We start from the raw sequence: 19,484 nt of genomic DNA, 5'->3' as shown, positions 1-19,484 counted from the left end.
TTCTTGACCCCTCTGACGTAAGAAAAAACCCTATAATAAGTTTCTGTGGCCACAGATCTCTTTAGCCTGACAATGTTATTTTTAATCAAAGAAGCTAAACGTCTCACACACATTTCTTAATGAGTGACCAAAACCAATGAAGCCAACTTAGGGAATTCTGCCTCTTTACGTCTTCTTAGGAGGGTAAGGGGCTGAGGATGGGCAAGGGCCTGTGGATGTGACAGGAGCTGTTGCAGGGGTTTGAGAAGGGCCTGTGGATGTGGCAGGGGCTGTAGACATGGCAGAGGCCATGAATGTGGCAGGGGCTGTGATGGCTGTGGGAATGTGGCAGGGGATTGAGGAGGGGCTGTGGATGTGGCAGGGGGCCGTGAATCTGGCAGGGGCCGTGGATGTGGCAGTGGCAGTGGCTGTGGCAGGGGTTTGAGGAGAGGCCATGGATGTGGCAGGGGCTGTGATGGCTGTGGAGATGTGGTAGGGTCTGGCTGTGATGGCTGTGAGGATGTGGCAGGGGCTGTGATAGCTGTAGGGATGTGGCAGGGGCTGTGATGGCTGTGAGGATGCGGTAGAGGCCGTGGATGTGGCAGGGGCTGTGGATGTGGCAGGGGCTGTGGTTGTGGCAGGGGCTGTGATGGCTGTGGGGACGCGGCAGAGGCTGTGATGGCTGTGGGGACGCGGCAAGAGCTATGGATGTGGCAGGGGCTGTGATGGTCGTGGGGCTGCAGGAGGGGCCGTGGATGTAGCAGGGGCTGTGACGGCTGTGGGGCTGCAGCAGGGGCGGTGACGGTCGTGGGGCTGCAGCAGGGGCCGTGGATGCGGCAGGGGCGGTGACAGCCGTGGGACTTCAGCAGGCCCTGCGGCCACTGCCCGGCCCCGCCCCGGCCGCCGCGGTCACGTGCCGGCGGGGTGGTCACGTGAGCACGGGGGCAGGGCTGGAGTGGAAGATGGCGGCGGAGCGGGAGCCTCCGCCGCTGGGAGAGATACGGCCTGCCGACCTCGAGGAGCTGGAGGACGGCGAGGACCTCTTCACCAGCACCGTGTCCACCCTGGAGGTGAGGAGAGCTCGTTCTCTGCTGCAGGCCCTGCGCCCCGTGGCCGACCCGGCGCCCGCCGGGCCTTCTCCTCCCGTACCCTCCCCTCCCCGTCAGGCCGCCGTTCTTCTCTCCTGCCCAGGCCCCCCTCAGTCCTGCCCGGGCCCCCGCCCCGCCGCTGCCCCTGCCGACTTGGCCTTCACCACGTCGTGGCCCCACCGCCCACCTCTGTTTCGTCTCCTCGGTGCTTCCCTCACGGAGAGAACGGGGCTTCTGCTGCCTAGAGAAGCTCAAAACTCTTTTCACCAAGTACCGTCTTTTCACCTTCTTTTACCCTCTTCTGCTGCCAGGGGAATATTTTCACCTTAACTCTTTCCAGTTTCGCTCGGGTATGTGTGTGTGGGTGTGAGTGTGGGTGCCTGTGTCTCCGCCGTAGACTTTGAGTGGATTCATAACGACCCATTTTCTTTGTTTGGCCTCTTTCCGAGGCTTCACTCCATTTCATTTTGCAAACCTTGTAGATACTTATTTGTCTCTGAGCTTTCTTCCAAGGAAGCCGACGCAGTGCTGGGCTGCGGCGGCTGCGGCGGCTGCTGGGACCTGCCGGGAAAGAAGCACAAGGAGACATGAGAAATGCTTATGTGTTCCTTCCTTATAGCGGGAGCCTTTTTGGCACGTTGTTGTGGTCACGTTCCACCTACGTATCTTGCCAGTATCTTCCGGATGCTCTATTCTTCCTGTGCATAGATGCTCATTAAAAAAGAAAATTGCTCTGTTCCTCTTTTCTTGAAGAGTTTTTTTTCCCTGACCTTTACAGAAGTAGGATTGGTGCATGTTTCTTTGGTTTTGCTCTGGCTGTTGTCTGTCCTTAACAAAAAACCCTGCAGTATACAAAGAGGGTTTTAAATGTATTTTAAAGTCACTTGCCTTTTCTCAAGCTACTTTCTTTTTTTCTTTCTTCTTATAGATGCATAATCTGTGCATTGGTAGAAAAAGATCTATGGAAAAAATGCACTGAAGGAATAAGAAATGATGTGAATCTGCAGTTGACAAGAATTGCATGAGTAGACTTCTGTACATCTCTGTGTGACACAGTGTGTATTACTGGAGTCTTTTTCAGTGCACGGAGAAAGACTGCAGTGTAACACAAACAATGTTTTTATTGATGTGGTCTCAAACTAAAGCTGCAGGAGATAAGATAGATTTAGTGTCCAAATCACAGTTACCATGAGATAAAAAAGTTACTGAAACTCCTCTAACTGCAAACATTGGCAAAGAAATGGGCTTTGTATCAATTGCTGACAATTCCACTCTGCTACTTTGTTTGTGTACACAGTCTGTTTGGGGTAGAGTCTCTTAAGTGGAAAGAGGAAGCCTTGTTGCTTAAAAAGAAGCTTTTAAAAGCTGTGTCAGTAAGCTTTTTCTGACATCAGCATTTAGGGCACTGCCTTAATCTTGTGATTTTCCTGCAAATTTGGAAGGAAGAGGTAATGAAAATTGACTTTGGACTTCTTACTAGCTTGAGCATAAATTGGTGGATTCAGTGTAGAGTAACATAGTCCAGAGAAGAATTATTGTCAGATGATTGTAGGCCTAGTTAAACTTTTGTCTTGAGTTTTATTTTAATCTGGTAAATATTAATGGACAAACTGATTATAAATGGCAGTGGGAGTTGTATAGTAACAACAGAATGGTTCTTGTCCTGCTTTTTGTAGTTAATTATGTTTTTGCTTGCTGATACCAGAAGTGAGAGTGTGGCAAGGAACCCTGAGGTCCAAACCCAGCTTACATGAGGGCTTTGGTACTTTGAAAGGGTTCCCAACTGCTTTATCTTGGAGCTGTCTGTTTGCTTTTAGCATGATTAATTTCAGTTCCTTCCTATTTTATCTTGCTTCCATTCTCTTCCAGTTCACAAAATGTGTGCTGCACCTTTCCTGTCTGTAATTTGATTAGAAAAGCTGTCTGTTTTTTAATACATCTTTCACATATTAACAAGTCTCCATTTGGAAAACACAAGCTAAGTTGCTTTTGACAAAATATACATTCAGTGTACATTATGAATGGCAAATATGCAGCATTTAAGTACAGAGAGGCTTAGTTTCTTCAGCGGCTTCAAATGGAGAATATTTTCTTTGTGCATGTTGTAAAAAGTTAATGTCTTGAATTGAACTCTCTCAGTTGTAAAAAATAAAACATTAGAAAGATCTCACTGTAACACCTGGGATTTCTGGGTTGCAGTGGAAACACATTTTAGGACTTGAAAATTTGCAGTATGGCAGAGAATGAGAACTCTTCCTTCCTGTGGTCTTCAGACACCAATGAACTGGGAATCAGGTTGGGCAGCAACTTGTCGGAGCTGGTGGGATGCTCATTTTATTGTCAGGTATCAACAGTGACTATGAGTAGTAGAATTAGAATGGTTATTTTGTTTTCATTGTGCCAACTGTACTGTGAGTCTGGACAGCTGCCTCTCTGGCATTCAAGGTTACTGAGAGGTTTCCCTTTGGCTACCAGAGTAGCTTTCATTAGTGAGAACAGCCAGGCTAAATCATGTAAATGATTTAAGCCAAAATTGCATTTACAGTGATAATCAGTGGTGAGTTTTATGTGAATAATATTCCTGGTTATTATATATATGTGCTGGTTTGCATCTGCAGTGCTCTCCTAGCTATCACGTTTTTGTAGCTGAGTGTCTTCCTGAGATCTAGGTAGACTTATTTACTTGGTAAAATTTCAAGTGCAAGGATTTTGGTGGGGTTTTGTTTTTGTTTGGCTGTTTTATTTTTTTAGTTGGGTTTTTTTGTGATGTGGTTTTTTGGGTTTTTTTTTTTTTTTTGAGGCTTGCTTTTGGTCTGGTTTTGTTTTGTTTTTTAGCTGTTGTTGGGTTTGTTTTTTTTTAATGAGTGTCCATGATTTGCACAGCAAGAAGGTTCTGGAAGTTGGTTGTACATTATGAGAAGAATCACTCTGTATTACAAGTTTAATCAACAAACTTCTAATTTGCTGTCTGTGTACTCTGCTCCCATTAAAAGGGTCCACAAACAACTGTATGAAAGTCAAATTTGGTGACATATGTGTAAGATATACATTAGATTTTCTGCAAAATGGTCACTGTTACTGTCTTTTCACCATTTCTACCTTCTTCCTCCTTCATGCACCAGTCAGTGTCTTTGTCATCTTCCTTGTTTACATGTTGCACCATTTCTTATTTCATTTTCCCTAAACTTCTCGCTTATCTCTGTATTGCCAGTCTGTCTTTTGTGAAGATGCCATGTGAACACAGGAACCTAGGCTGCCATCTACTCATTCAAGCATACATTTACATTCCCATACTCCTGGTTGTTGGTGTGAGGTTTTTTTTAAATAGAAAAATACACGGAGAAGCTTGAAAATAATCAGTAAGCAGTAGATGTGGTAATTTATCAAGGACTGTAATTTAGGGCAGGGTTTGTAATAGTCTCATTGCCAGTTGATCAGTTTATGTCAAAGATCTTCAGTATCTATTTGGTTTTTGTACATGAGGCAAAGCACTAGATAGCCCAGAAGTCCAGATGGCTTTAATAATATCCTTTCAGTTTAACAGTGGCCATTACTGTGGAAGCAGTAAAGCTCCCATTGGAATATCAGAAAGAAAAGCACTAAGTCCTTCAATACTGTACTGTACCTTTGCAAAAAGCTAAGTCTGTATCCAGGATCAATTGGTGTAATTCTACTGAAAATTCTACAGTCAAGTGTGTCTCATTGCTTGATGTTAAATCCAGGCTCTAATGGAAGTATGTGGAAATTCATTCCAATGGCTGCTTGTGTCTTCCTTTCTGCTGCAAATGACACTGTCCTGCTGTTGAGTGTACTGTCTCTGCCCATGCTGTGATTTGTGAGCTCCAGTAACCCTGTTTCAGACAGTGAGCTGGGTTAACCTGAGCAGCTAGAGTATTATGATGGCCACCTGCTGTCAGCCTTCTGTGTTTTGACTGAGGAAAGCTAGGTGGAGCTCGGGCGAGCAGAACTAGTTTGGCGGGTACCCTACTATTAAGAGAAAGGATGATGTCCAAATGTCTAGAGCTACAATTTCAACCAGCAGAAAATGCAAGATCTTGTTCTTGTTTCTTCATAAGTCACAGCTGTAAAATACTTGGTCATTGCCTCCAGATGTAATGAACAATAAAAGAACAGAAAATAGAGCTTGTTACTGACGTTATAAATTGGAATGGGCCCATGGGCATCTTACAAGAAACTTGTTTTCAAGAAAAATGTAGCAGGAACCTGACCTTCCTGCATACCTGGATATCCTGACCATTGAGTATCTTGGTTATTGGAGGCTTCACCAAACCTTCAGCTCAGGACATGTGTGGAAATTTCACATCTGTGTACATTTCAAGAAATAGGTGTGTTTGTGGCATTTTGTGAATCCTTGGCATCAAAAAAATCTAAAGTTTCTAAACAGCTATGCTATTTATCTGGGCCCTGAGGTTTTTGTTAGTCTTAGCTCCATGTCTTGTGTGATAAAGAGATTTTCATTGCACTAACTACTGACCCCTTTGACAGGCATTGGCCATTTTAGCTGTATTTTGTAGAGATAAAAAAGCAAAGCTGGGGTCCTGCCTTCTAGCTCTCATCCATAGAAGACTGTAACTGAAACAGCTTAATATATTGTTCGCAGGCATGGGTGCTTCTTGGGTTTTTGAGAGGCACTTTCTGACCCACTGGCTGTGCAAAATAATCAGGTTATTAGAAATTATTGACTCAGTTTTTGATACATAAGGACTGTGCCTTGCTGGGTTTTTGTAGTCCCTTGTGAACTATGCCCATTTTGAAGTGAAGAAACTACTTCATTGCAAAACTTTTAAACAAGCTAACCCAGTGTTTAGACTGTGAATAATTTTTAAGATGCTTCTACACATTTTTTTTCTTATAAAGTCATGATTCTTAGTGAATATATTTAATCCCATTCTTAATTCATCTTGTCTGAGAACACAGCTGTTTAAAAGGACCAAAGAGCCACAGAAAGATTAATGGACCAGTAGGGACCTTATTCACCTGTTAGCTTGTTGAAGTTTATTTCTGTCTGGCATTCGTGACTCCCCCTAGCATGGGAGAGAAGAATTGGAAGGGTAAAAATGAGAAGACCAGTGGGCAGAGATGAAGAGAATTTGATGGGTAGAATAAAAGTTGCGTTTATTCACCTCTTCCATGGGCAGGCCTGTCCTTAGCCATCTCCAGGAAGAGAGAAGTGCAATAGTGACTTAGACAAATGTTCTAACTCCAGATATCCTCTCTGTCCTCCTTCTTCACCATAGCTTTGCTGAGCATGGTTTTACAAGGTATGGGATATCCATCTGGTCAGCTTTGCTCTTCAGATTTCTGAGGTGCCCATAAGGTCTGTTTGAGTCCTTGCCATTTGCAATTATTCTCATATAGAGTTTGGAGAGAGCTGTCTGTAACTACTCTGCTAACTACAGCTATGAAGCCTGGTATCTAGTGCAGAAATATTGGCTTTAACTGTGCCGTTGGACAGGATCTTTCCCATCTCAGTAACAGAAAGAGACTTGGTGGCATATATTTATAGCTATTCTTAGAGGAATCTCTGTCTTTCTTTGAAGTGGATATAACTCTGTATTGACCTTTGGTTAACTGTAACTTTAGGCATGCAGATATTTTCCAGGGGTTCATCAGATTTAAGTGTTCAAAGTGAATGTCATGTCTGATAGAATACTTTTGTGATTAGAAGCCAGGTATAGTCAAAATAACCATTAGTAAGTGAAATAGCTACTTCCAATAAAACTGAGAAGATAGACTGAAGGAATAGCTTGAAGGTATAAGCATTCTCCAAGGGCTCTCTTCCACCGTTTATTAAGCAAGAGCATAATTAAGTGATAAAGCAGAAAGCTCTCTGCTGATGTACTATAAAGGTTCAGGAAGGCTTTTCTTCCCTGTAGTTGTGTTTCATGGCAATGACTTGACAAGCACAAACCTACATGCATTCTGCATCTGTGGCAGTGTGGGACTCCCACTGTGTTCTAAAACTAGTCTATCAAAATGTAAATGGATTGCTTTTCAGAGCTGAATAGCAGCTAAACTAGTTTAGAATGAGTACCTACAATGTTTCAGTGAAGAACTGCTTTTGCTGATAGAACTTAAACCTTTTTGAACCTCAAGCGTTGAGAAATCAAGCATTTCCATGTTTTTCTGTTCTAGTTGGAATACAGGGTTTTGAACTTGCACTTCTACACAGCACTGGCTGGAGAGACAGACCATTTCTTCTGAAATATGCTACTTCTTAGTTATGAAATTGCTTAAAACCTTCGGCCATTACGTGTAACACATACTCATTTGTGGCCCAGTTTCAATATTGCTTTAGTTTTCCTTGGTGTCTTCAACAGGGAAAGGTCTAGTCTTCAGTGAATTAAAAAATTGTATCTGTGGCAAGCCCAGCTTCAATGTACAATACAGTGCGATCCTCTGATCCTGTGTGGCAGTAATCCTGTAGCAAAGCTAACAAAATTTCTCACAGCTCCAAGCAGCCTTTAATTATTTGGATGGCATTAATACGTTCTTTTCAATCACAGAGCACTTGGAGATTTCTTTATTGATTTTTTGCTATCTACAAATCCAGATTTAAATCCAAGCCTTTCCAGGAGGAACCTAATAATCAAGTTACTTGGCATTACTAAAAATTTATTCTAGATCATTCTGTAGCAGATTTTGTTTCACATTAATCAAACCTGAAGAAACTGTTGACTGTTTTTTCTCTCCAACAAAGAAATTAAGAGCTGTTGACTAGCTCATATCTTTTATTCATTGTTGCTGTGCTAGGAATGGGAAATGGAAATAGCTGACAGAGTTCCCTTTCTGTGAATCTTCTTTTGTTTCTTTGCAATGAAATGATGTTGCAATAATTCATATTTACTGCTACATGGCAACTTGTTCTCTTATAATCATTTAACTTTTTTTTCTTTTTTAAATACAGTCAAGTCCTTCGTCTCCAGAGCCAGCAAGTCTTCCTGCAGAAGACCTCAGCACAAATTCCAATGGTCCAAAGCCAGCAGAGATCGTGCTGGATGGTGACAGAGAAGACCTCTTTGCTGGTAATGACTATTTTCTTCTAGCATGCCTGCACAAACCATTTCACCCTTGGACTGAAAGAAATGTGCTTTTCTGAGAGGGAGGATTGAAACCTTTTAAGTAGTTTGACAGTGTTGTACAGCTCTTTTCTTGTGAAAAGTGTTGTTAGTTTAGTTGTGAGTTGTTGTTGTGAGTTTGTTTCTAAGTTGCTCTGTGGTGTGTACTGTCAGTGTGGGAGTGTTAAGCTGGTCACTAACATGTTCTGCTGACAGTAAGAATAGTCTTTATAATTTTGTGACTCAAAATGTTCAAATCTGTGGAAATGCATGACTTTAGTTACTTTCTTGTTTTCTGCTTAATAGTCATGCATAAGCTGTCCCAGTTGTTTGGTTTTTTTTTCCAGTTATAAAGAGAGAGATAATTCAGATTGTATTGCAACTATTTCCTTCTTAATATTCTTGTTTTAAAGGAAAGGTAACAAACTGGCACATGGGGCCAGTCCTATCATTTTACTAATGCATGGTTGTGTCTCTGACAGTTGACAGTATTGCGTGCTTTAGAAAAAGATGTGAAAGTTCTCATAAGTGATCTGTTAATAGACAGAACGTTTCTAAAAGTTCATAAATCAGTTGCTACTTCAGTGTCAGCTTTCAGCTATCCTAACATGGGTTATTGTTGCTGTCAATTACAGTTGTAGGAACATTAACTTTTCAAGAAAGGAGCTGAAATATTTGGAATATATTATGTGCATAAGATGGTTCTGAATCATCTCAATACTATCATTTTCCCCATTACTTAATATTGAGTTAGCTGGCAGTCTGCTTTGAATACAGTCATCCTCATTGATTACCTGATATAATAATTCAAAAAGAAACTTTATAACCTTTAGTTCTGGGTTATTTTGTATAAATGCATATATACACATGCCCATTACATTTGTTCTCAACTTCAATAATTTGTATTTCCATATATTTGAAGTTGTTTGTTCATGACACTGTTAGAATGTATTGACAAGTTTAGTACCTTTCTGAAAGTGTTTTAAGAGAAAAAAGGAATAAAGGATAAAGGGGTATTCTTACTCTTTCTGCTTTTTTTTTTTTGCCTTATAGCTTACAAAGTAAGTGCTTTAGCAATGTAGCTTTCTAGTACTAGTCAGTAATTTGGTTATTTAGCTTCAGTATATAAAGCCAACTTTTTATAACCATTGAGCCATCTGGAGTGGATATTTTAAGAAAGCCAATTCTCCTTTAGATAATATTAAGAAAAGGAAAAGGGAGACTGGAGTAAATATTGAGGGGAGACAGACAGAAGGAACAAATGTTTGCAGCCAGATTGTTTCAACTGAAATTAATGCTGTGAGAATAACACAAGGAATTGATTTAATGAGTGTGGGTTTTGCCATGTAGGACATTCTCTCAAGCACTTGCAGCACTGAACTGGAGGCATTTAACACTGCACATCTACCTCAGCTGAGACTGGTCTTTTGAAGTTCAATTTATAGTACAGAGTGAGTTTAGTACTCTCAAATAGAGGAAAAAACAAATGTGATTTATGGAGCATAAGATAAAATGTTTTTCACAGTTTCCTGTTCTAAGCAAAAAGTTTGTATAAAGCTGTTGACCCCAAGTCATGAACTTAAGTGTTTGTGGCACTGCCATTTTGAAATGACATTCTGAAAAACTATTGAATTTGTGTTTCAGTGCTGTGCACTCACAAGTATAACTATTTTTTTCTTTCTTAGGACTGTTTTGCTAGACAGTATAGAAACAACATGAGCAGGGCAAGATGAGATGCCTAATCTCTTGCTTCCAGCATGATTGCAAAAGTCTGGCTTTCTAGGAAAGCAGAACTTAATTTAAAAGTGATTGTGACAGGGTTTTTTTTGGTGTGTTGAAATTCCAAAGAATCTTAACTTGGCACATCTTATAGGAGCACTTAAGTGGAGAGGAGAAAAAAATGAAGCTCCACAGCTTTGTAGCTTCTGTTGTTCCTTCATATTGAATTACTAGACACTTTAAAATCCAGGTGAACAAAATCGTGTTTGTGGCTCCTGAGAGGAGTGATTGCCATTCTTTGGGATCAGAAATAATGACAGTTTTTCAGACTTGTAAAAAATTGTGATTATATGCCTCTGTAGCTATTGTAGACTTAATAAAACTTTTCGGTTATTTCACCTCATATTGCAGCCTAGTGGAAAAGAAGGTGAAGCAGCACAAATTTTCTCTACAGCTTTAATGCAGGACAGAACCTGGGAAATGGTTTAGGCTTTTTTTTATTATGCTTAAAACCTCTTTGCTATTGTGTTTCTTTGGCAGCTACAAAATAATATGTACAATATAGATATTCATTACCTTTTCTCTGGCAACTTATAACTGAACTATAAAAACAGGGTCTCAAGAATTGAAGAAATGAGTTTTCCTGAGTTATTGGAGATGAGTAGTTGTGGTTCTTCGTTCTGTAACAAAGCAAACTGTCTTGCTAAACCCACTTAAAAACTTTCACCCTTTGAATAAAAGTCACTATGTTGATTATTTGGCTAGAAGAATTATTTTATCTTATGCAGAGACCTTAATGGTCAGTGCTTCAAATGAGGCAGTATTAGGTGTATCTTAAGGAATCTGGAGATACATCTTAAAGCTTGGTTGTCAATAATCTGCTATTATACAGTGAGGAGCTGCATATTGAACTAGTCTTCCAAAATGTTGACCCAAAATTCAGTGTACAGATGCACAAATATGGCATGGACTGCCCATGTAGGGCACTGTTGTCTGTGCCTTCTACCTCTGGTGCTCATAGAAGAGCACTGGATTGTGAACTCATCTGTGAAGTTTTATCAGTGTTCTGTCACCTTCTTCAAAAAAGTGGAAAACTATTATTTTTCCTCTCCTCTGTCGAATAAAAGATTACTGTTATTTTGTTTTTTCAGCTCTTAAATGTATTTGGGAATGGATCATATTATGAAAGTGTTTAGCTATTGTGTCCTGAGGAAAAGTCACTCTGTTGGGGCTGTGATGTTTGTTTTCATTGGGTTGGTTTTTTGTTTAGTGGGGTTTTGTGTTGTTTGGTTTTGTGGGGTTTTTTTTTCCCATTAGGCTTTTTTCTTGGGTTTTGAGGCAGAAAAGGAGGAGATAATTCTCTGATCCAATTGAGATATGTTCTTCAGGTGCACGTGAACAGAAAAGCTTCTAGCTGATGGTGTCTGTCAGACCGTTGTCATATAATGTGTCTGATATGAAGAGTTTGTGCAAACGCCTTGCTGTTTTTTTAGAATCTGCTTGTCTAGTTATTTTGCAAGAAACAAATGCACAAAAACATATGAACCTACAGTTTTGATCTCAGAAGGTGGTCATATAAGTGTGCGACTGTTGCATTAAAACTGTTTCAGTTCTCATTTAAGGCTATGTTTAGTACTTCTGATATAATAAGGCGGCCCAAGGCGGGCTGTGACTTAGGTGTAGTAGTTCTTACAGTCAGTTCAGTTCAATAAAGTCTCTGAAATATTGCAGTGCCCGAGAAGCCTTTTTTAATAGCTTGTCCTCTGTTCTACGTAACAGCTTCTGCTTAAGTTTACTTCTGTATTTATATGTTAACATGGACAAACTTTCAAAGATAATAAGCCAATTTAATCATTCAAGCTATGTCAGAATGTTAAAGATCTGACATTTGAAAGTGTGACTATTAAAAATAACTTGTGGCCAAAGTGAGCTGCTGAAGAATTGCAAACTTGCATTTTCTAAGATGATATTTCACAAAAACTGTTGGTGAAAAATAAAGAAACAAGCTCTGTGTACGGCTGAGATTGAAGCCTGTGCTTGAGTGTTGATAGAAACTTGTGGTTGGCTGCAGATCATTAATTTAGTGTATGTAGTGGTGTCCTACAGCAGAATGACATGTCTTTATGTTTTTTTGGAGCTAAGCAACTTAACAGTGATCCCTAACAAAGACTCTTTATAGATTGTAAAGTATGTATATATGTCTAGCAGTCTACACTATTAGGTTGGTGGGAGTTCTTAATATGTTCTGGTAACTCCCTTAACTGATACTACTAAGTGTTGAATTTCAGTATTTTCCTCCCGAAAGTTGGACAGAGCAGTTGCTTTCCTCTTGAAGTGAAAACTTAAACTCTTGAGAACTATCCTGGAAAAGAAGACATCTAGAGTTCATTTTTCATGCTAATAAAAGTAGTGAATATTTTAAAAACCAAACAAAACCCACACAAGTGCACAAAACCTGACAAACCCAAAACCAACAATAAACTACACCACAAAACCAACAATAAACTACACCACAAAACCACAACTTCATACTAAGTTTTCCGGTGAAGATCTAAAATTAATAGATGAAACAAATGTTTCTGGAAGCACCGTAGTTTCTACTATGAAGCCTACCATATTAATGTTTCCATGGGGAAAAAAAGCACACCTGTAAAACAAGCTGAAGAATTATCAGTAAAATCATTTCATCAGACTATGTCATCTAATTACTCAAAGTAAAGGGACATAATGTAAGAAGTAAATGTCAGAGTTCATCTCTGTTTCATGAGAAATAGATCTTCAACCCATGTACTACTTGAGGACTGCTTTTCTGAGGGGGAAAAATAGCTAGAAGTAAGAGCCTGCTGTTTTATATAAAGCTAATGCTTCTTTTTCCTTTCAGAATCCTTCAATATTTTTATTTAAAACCAACTTTCTCCCTGTCCAACTCAGTCACAACATCCCCCTTCCCATATCTTTTCTGTGAGATGCTTCTATATTTGCGTAGTATCTGGTGGCATGCCAAACCTGGGGTGACAGGTAACAAGAGGGAGAAAGGCATAAATTCCCAATTCTTCCTAAAATAGATGACTTAGTGCTATCAAACAGAAACTATTTTCTGTGGGTAAATTCCTTCAGGAAAATAAAAAAGAAACATCAGGCAACAGCTTTAAAAATTTGCTAATCCTGCTTGGAATTAATTTCATGCACAACCTAGATCACTTTGTGATACTAACAGGTATGTGGATACAAATCTGAAAAGAGGAGTCCTGGAGAAGAAGTGTGCTTGTGTTTCATCTGATAGCAGCGCTACTTTCTTACATTAAATTCAGTTTTTTCATTAATTTATACTTTACAGAAAGAGGATTGTGTTTTCAGCTAATGATTGAATTGTTTAATGACTTGTTTTATTAACCTGTCTAAAATTTGAAGTAAAGAAGTAGATAGTGGTGGTTAATGATTTGTTTCCTGAATGTGCTGGAATACAGCTAGTGATAGAAAAGAGGAAGAACTGAAGTGCAATTGCTTTATTTCAGAAATATTTTGTGTTTTACATTTCATCATGTATATAGTGTACAGTGTTACATATGTATGTGCATATTTTTCTGAGAAATGTTTCTGTGAAGTACTCATTTGTATAACTTATATGTTGAATGCTGTTAGCTGCCAAAGGAGAGAACTGCCCCTTGTTGAAATGTTCCTATTCTGCCAATCTAAAAGCTCTTTTGCAACTGCCTCAGCATGACTTCCCACCTGATCTTAGGTTCTGAATTAAAATTCCTTATTGATTTAAGACTCAGTGTCCTTCCTGTGGCATTTGAGAAAAGGAAGCATTAGGAGATACTTGTTTTTTAAGATTTAACAGTAAGAATAAAGCAATGCTATGAAAATAATTATTTTCAAAGAATGGCTGTAGATTCTTCATTCATATTAAAAATAGAAAATATAATGAGGTGCTTGTTTTTAACTTAGTTTGAAAGTACTGTGAAAATAGTATGTAATTTGAAATTACAAAAAACAATGTCAGCAGGCTGGGGGAATTGATCGTTCCACTTGGCTCAGCCCTGCTGAAGCCACGCCTGGGGTGCTGAGTCCAGGTCTGAGCTATCCAATATGAGGGAGACATGAACAGATGGAGTCCAGTGCAGGGCCATGAAAATGATTGAGGACATAAAATGTGTGGCATAAGAGATAAGATTGAGAAAGCTAGTCCTGTTCATCCTGGAGTAGGGGCTTGGGGTGAGGAGCATCATATAGTGGGTATGAGTACTGTATGGTAGGGAATGGAGAAAGGGGAGCCTGACTTCTCCACCGACAGAACAGGAGGCAATGGCTACACACTAAAAACCAGACAATATAGAAGACAAATCTTATGGTTTTGTTTGTTTGTTTGTCTTTGGTGGGGGTTAGGGGTGATGCTGGCTTTGGGGTTTTTTTCCTTGTTGATTAGGGTGGTCAAACACTGCCACAGTGTTCCAAGTTATCCAAGGAAGAGGTAGATTCTCCTCCTTGGAGATGCTCATAATTCATCTGGATGTGATCCAGTTAAGCCTGCTCTAGCTAGAGCCCTGCTTGAACAGAGAGGTTAGATGATTTCAAAAGTCTTTTCCAAACTCAGCAGTTCTGAGTGATATCCTCCAAAATGAAATGCTGACAGTAAACTTCATTAGCCTCAAGCAAGAATTAGTGTCTGCTTTGGTTTAATGCCTTCTTACCTGTTTGGTAAGTACTACCCACTAAAGTCTAGTTTGTGAAAGGACTTGAGGTCTTTTGGAAAGTCCGTTTTGGTATCAAATGACTATTCTGTGGTCCATGTTATCTTTTAAGAAACTGGAATTCTTGAATATACATGTCTAGTGAGAACACAACATTGTTTGTTTATTTGAGCTAGAACTGGAACCTCTGTATACCCAGGAAATGTGTGGTTTGTCAGTGGTCAGAACCAGTTAGTGAGATTTGTAGAGCAGCGGTTTGTGTTGTCTTTAAAGGTAGGTGAACTCTTCATAGTTTAAAGGAAGTACTCAGTTTTTAGTGAGCTGTTTTAAGCTCTAAAGAGCATGGAGATAGACTGAAGATAATCTTAATGTCTCACCTGCTAATACTGCTACTATACAGTTTGTGGGGTATTTGGCAGGGTTGGGGGTGTGTAACTTCATTTGCTATATGGCTTAGTCTGCTTAGTTACCATCCTACATGACTAAATCAGCTGTTGTTCAGAGTGTGAAACAGGTGACGAAAAAGAGCTGCTCCTGTGGTAAAAAAAGTTAATTAACAATATGTCATACAGAAATAAATTATCTGTAGCTTGTGACTGCTTTAAAATACTCTTTACTGAACAGTATACCAAAAAAAAGGCAATATTTGTCTTAATTTAACCCATTCTGCACTACAAGTCCAAATGTCATATCTAGTTTTAGCTATGTATTGAAAAACATTATCCTGCACAAATGGGTGCTATTTATTTTGTTATCATGCATGTTGGTTGTCTTTATGATGCATATCCATCGGTGTTGCACAGGAAATTTATAGCTAACTCAATATGTTTATCTAGAAGCAACAGAAGAAGTTTCATTGGACAGTCCGGAGAGGGATCCAATACTTTCACCAGAACCTACTCCTGCAGTCACTCCTGTAACACCTACTACATTAATAGCTCCCAGAATGGAATCGAAAAGCGTAATAGCCCCAGTGATTTTTGATAGATCCAGAGAAGAGGTATGCTGTAAACTCTAAACTATGGAAATGTTTCATTTAGATTTTTAAGTTTTACCTTGTTTTAAAATGCCAGTTCCTAAACATTGGTGAATGGCATTATACCTTGCTGTTTATTTTGCAAAAAACGTTTAGTATGAATTTGACTCATGGAAATACTGTAAGAATTCACTACAGAGGTGATTATATTTGAGATCAGTATCAGGAGTACGAGGTTCTATTCCTTCAGAATACTTTAAAAGTGTGTGTAGGAGTAAGCTGTGAACTTGATACCTAAGAAATGTTATTAATTTAAATAACTCTAACTAGCATGTTACAGTTTCAACTTGCATTTCTGAAGCTGTTCCTAAGGGGGAAATTGAACAAGCAGTTTTTAGAATTATCCAGCATGCAAACAAACAGCTGAGGGCAATTGTATTCTTAACATTTCTATTTACATTTGGTGTTCCAGTCAAAGCGTGGACATTTCTGAAAACCATTCATTCTAGAGAGTGCTCTATTACCAAACAGTGACTTTGCATACAAGACCTACCCATGACTCAATGATGCCTGCTTCCCCTGATACCATATGATGGCCTTCGATTCTGATTTTGCCCCCTTCAGCCCTGGTACTGTCCCTTCTGCTATAGCATTTCTAAAGATCTCTCTTTTAATCAAATTTAGGTATAGTACATGAAGGATTATGAAATTCTGGAACTCAGACAAGTATCAGAAAATTTTTTATCTGTTGCTTTTCCCTTCCCAAGCTCTTCTGCTACAGATGCTGTTAATGAAAAGGAATGCCTGTTCTTTGATTACAGGCACATGGAAGCATTGCAAATGAGAATGGTTGTGAACCACAGTGTCTGCTGGCATTGTAGGTAGTACAGACCCCTAATGAACGGACCCCTAAATCTCCTGTACTGAAAGCTTTTGCCGTAGGTCTTAAAACTGAAATCACAGGACCATTTAGTTTGAGTGCAACTGTAAACTTAGCACCACCAAGTTTACCCCAAGAACTTTGGTTGCAGTCACAGTCAGTGTTAGAAAGTATATTAACCCTGGGGACTGGAAATGTTTCATAATTACACAAACATACTGACTTTTTCTCCTCCTTCCTCTATATTCTTATCCTTGTACCTGTAGATAATATGGATGTCCATTACCTTGTTAAATGTGGTATATCCTTTTCCTAGATTGAAGAGGAAGCAAATGGAGATTTGTTTGATATAGAAATCAATGTATCAGACCCAGAGAAAGTTGGTAAGTTCCTTGAACCTAAAAATTCACATTGTAGACTGTCTTATTCTTAGAAGACTATTCCTAGATTTTAGCATGATTTCGTCTTTAGTTTTCCTTTGGCAATTTTTAGTATCTCAATGGAAATCTATTCAATGTATTTTTTGGACTGAAAAGTGTATGGCAGGATTTCGCTACCTTGCCCTGGGATAAGTATTTCAATTTTCTTACAGGAGATGGCATGAATGCTTATATGGCATACAGAGTAACAACAAAGGTAGGTAGTGCAACAAAAATTTGTCAATACTTTGTATTGTAGCTGAGATGGATCAGTAATTCACAACAATTTTATTTTTTTTAAGACATCACTTTCAATATTCCACAAAAATGAATTCTCTGTTAAAAGAAGATTCAGTGATTTTCTTGGCCTGCACAGCAAATTAGCAACAAAATACATGCATATTGGTTATATTGTGCCTCCAGCTCCAGAAAAAAGTATCGTAGGTAAGTGCAGTTCCAATACAGTGACACTTATGTACTGAATACAAATTACACTTCTGCATAAATACTTCTTTCTTCTTAGGTTGTCCAAATATTCTTTGTGTTCTGTATTTTCTAAAAGTTCATGTTAAATTGGAAAGATATGTAATGGCCTCTTCCAAACTCAGACTAGTGTTGATAATGAGAAGGATATCTCTTAATGCATGGCCTTGTATTTCTTATCTATGATTCTTCCTATGCTGTTACCCTTCAAGAGTTGATTAGTCTACCAAAACAAGAATGTTAAAAGAAAGTTTATTTTTAAGTTGAGCTGTTATCAATTGCTTGCAATATATAGAGCTTCATACATACTTCAGATCTCTGATACTTCTTTTTGTTTCTTTTGATCACGGTGAATGCAAAACCTCTCATAAATTTTGCAAGGTTTTAATGCAAAAAACAACTTTTGGGTTGAATACCTTAAAGGATCAGATCCTTTCTCCATGAGCTAAGAAGCATGCCTGGTGCATTAAAACAATCTTCAGTTTTGCGATCTCTAAGTAGAAGAGGTTCTTTCAAAATAGATATGTATTTAAAACAGTAAAGCCTGTTAAAGACTTTTATGTTACTCATATAAATAAGTGATTCAAATCTAAAATGTTGTTTGATATGTAGGCAATGGCAAAACTTCTTTTCAGCAGTTTAGTCCATAAAGATAATCAGAGCAGCAGTTTTTCATGTAAGTAGGAGTAGGCAGATTGAGTCAATGGGGGCAACAAGAGGCTTGGAAAAATTCATTATTTTACTTCTGTGGAAACGCACTGTGTTTTTAAGCCTGTGAGACTGAAAATTTGACCTGAATTTTTGGTAGTTCTTGAAATTTATGGATAATTCTGTAATAATCAGTTTTTCCTTTAACAAAAATAAGTTTAATTCCAAATGCTGACAGGGCTTATGGAAATGGAATGAGGTTTCTGATCATGTCCTTTGGATGATACAAAATTTAAGGCACTTATGACAGTGTGCATTTACATGAAAATGTAGTGCTTGCATCACAGTCAAATTCAGCTTAGACTGGATTTCAGCTACCACTTGAACAAAACCAGCATAAAAATTTGTACACCTGGAAGACGGTAAAATGGCGGGACATGCTGCAGTGCAAGCAAGCACTGGCTGGCACTTCAAAGCCTTGTGTAGAGACTTTAAGTTACAGGTAGGTTGGGAAAACTCAGATTCTGTAGAATATTTTCAAAAGAGCATGAAACTCCCTCTTTAAAGCTGAACTTCAAAGGTGTTACTTAGTTCTGCTCAAGAGCATGTAGTCAGTACATTTCCAGTTCTGGAGCAAAGGAGGAGTCTATTCTGGTCTGTTTCAAAATAATGCATCTTAAAGCAGAGAGCTGAGAAAACAGCTGAAAGTAAGATTGTAGTCTTTGCATTATTCATGTTTATGTTTAAAGCCTTAATACATAATGTCATACATTCAGTGTTATGCAGTGTGTGTTGTAAAGAAGTGCTTGGTCTGTTAATTTTGTTACACTGTTGGTAACACCTGGAGTTTAAAGCTCCAGTTTTATTGTGCTGATGAGCAGTAGGGGCTAGAATTTTAGATCTTAGCTACAAATTCAAGTCTATCAATTACTGACTGTGGAACAAAAGGATAAAAATGAGTCAATTGTGAACTGGAATTGGACATTCATTAAGATTCCTCACTATTTACATAAGTGTGTATGAAAATCACATTTTCATTTTTAAAGAAAATAATCTGTTATGTCATTGATCTTTTCCTGTGAAGGAAGAGTGCTTGGTCTACAGAAACAGTCTCTGCACTGGCATTTAAATAGGCTTATGTTAGGAGAGAAAAAAATGTGGCAAGATATTTAGAAATAACTGTCATTATTACAGGGTAGGAATTCCTCATGTGGGTCATTTGTTTATGTATTCAGTTTTTCCCTATGAACTTCTGTTCAAAGTTCATCTATGGAGGCTCTTTTTTATTAAGCCACAGGATTTCCTTCTTTCTGCAGTAAAATATTATTGTGTAGTAATACTGTAATGTAAATAAGACGAGGCATGTGAATTACCTCAACTTCCCTTGAATACTTGAATCACTTCTATTTGAAGACATACTCAATTTTACTGACAAATGTATGGATTTAGTTACATTATGCTGTGCAGAATACTTTTGGAAAAAAGTCTTTGTCAGATTTATTTTCATCATGTTGTAGAA

General features: G+C 38.8%; 1 protein-coding gene across 2 annotated transcripts in view; it reads left to right on the top strand.

The window, feature by feature from the left end:
- The first annotated feature begins 884 nt into the window (after window positions 1-884).
- SNX2 (sorting nexin 2) overlaps window positions 885-19,484 on the top strand; it is a 29,522-nt gene continuing 10,922 nt past the window's right edge. For both annotated transcript variants that reach the window (XM_050986482.1, XM_009096351.4), the window contains exons 1-6: window positions 885-1,049; window positions 7,996-8,113; window positions 15,396-15,559; window positions 16,732-16,798; window positions 17,008-17,051; window positions 17,137-17,278. In XM_050986482.1, the coding sequence (XP_050842439.1) occupies window positions 942-1,049; window positions 7,996-8,113; window positions 15,396-15,559; window positions 16,732-16,798; window positions 17,008-17,051; window positions 17,137-17,278 (643 nt within the window). In that variant the 5' untranslated portion in view covers window positions 885-941. The remainder of the gene's footprint in view (window positions 1,050-7,995; window positions 8,114-15,395; window positions 15,560-16,731; window positions 16,799-17,007; window positions 17,052-17,136; window positions 17,279-19,484) is intronic.

Source organism: Serinus canaria, chromosome Z, assembly GCF_022539315.1.
Source record: "Serinus canaria isolate serCan28SL12 chromosome Z, serCan2020, whole genome shotgun sequence".
Classification (NCBI taxonomy): Eukaryota; Metazoa; Chordata; class Aves; order Passeriformes; family Fringillidae; genus Serinus; species Serinus canaria.
Note: the sequence above shows the minus strand (reverse complement) of the source record. Positions and strands in the feature narration are given on the sequence as shown.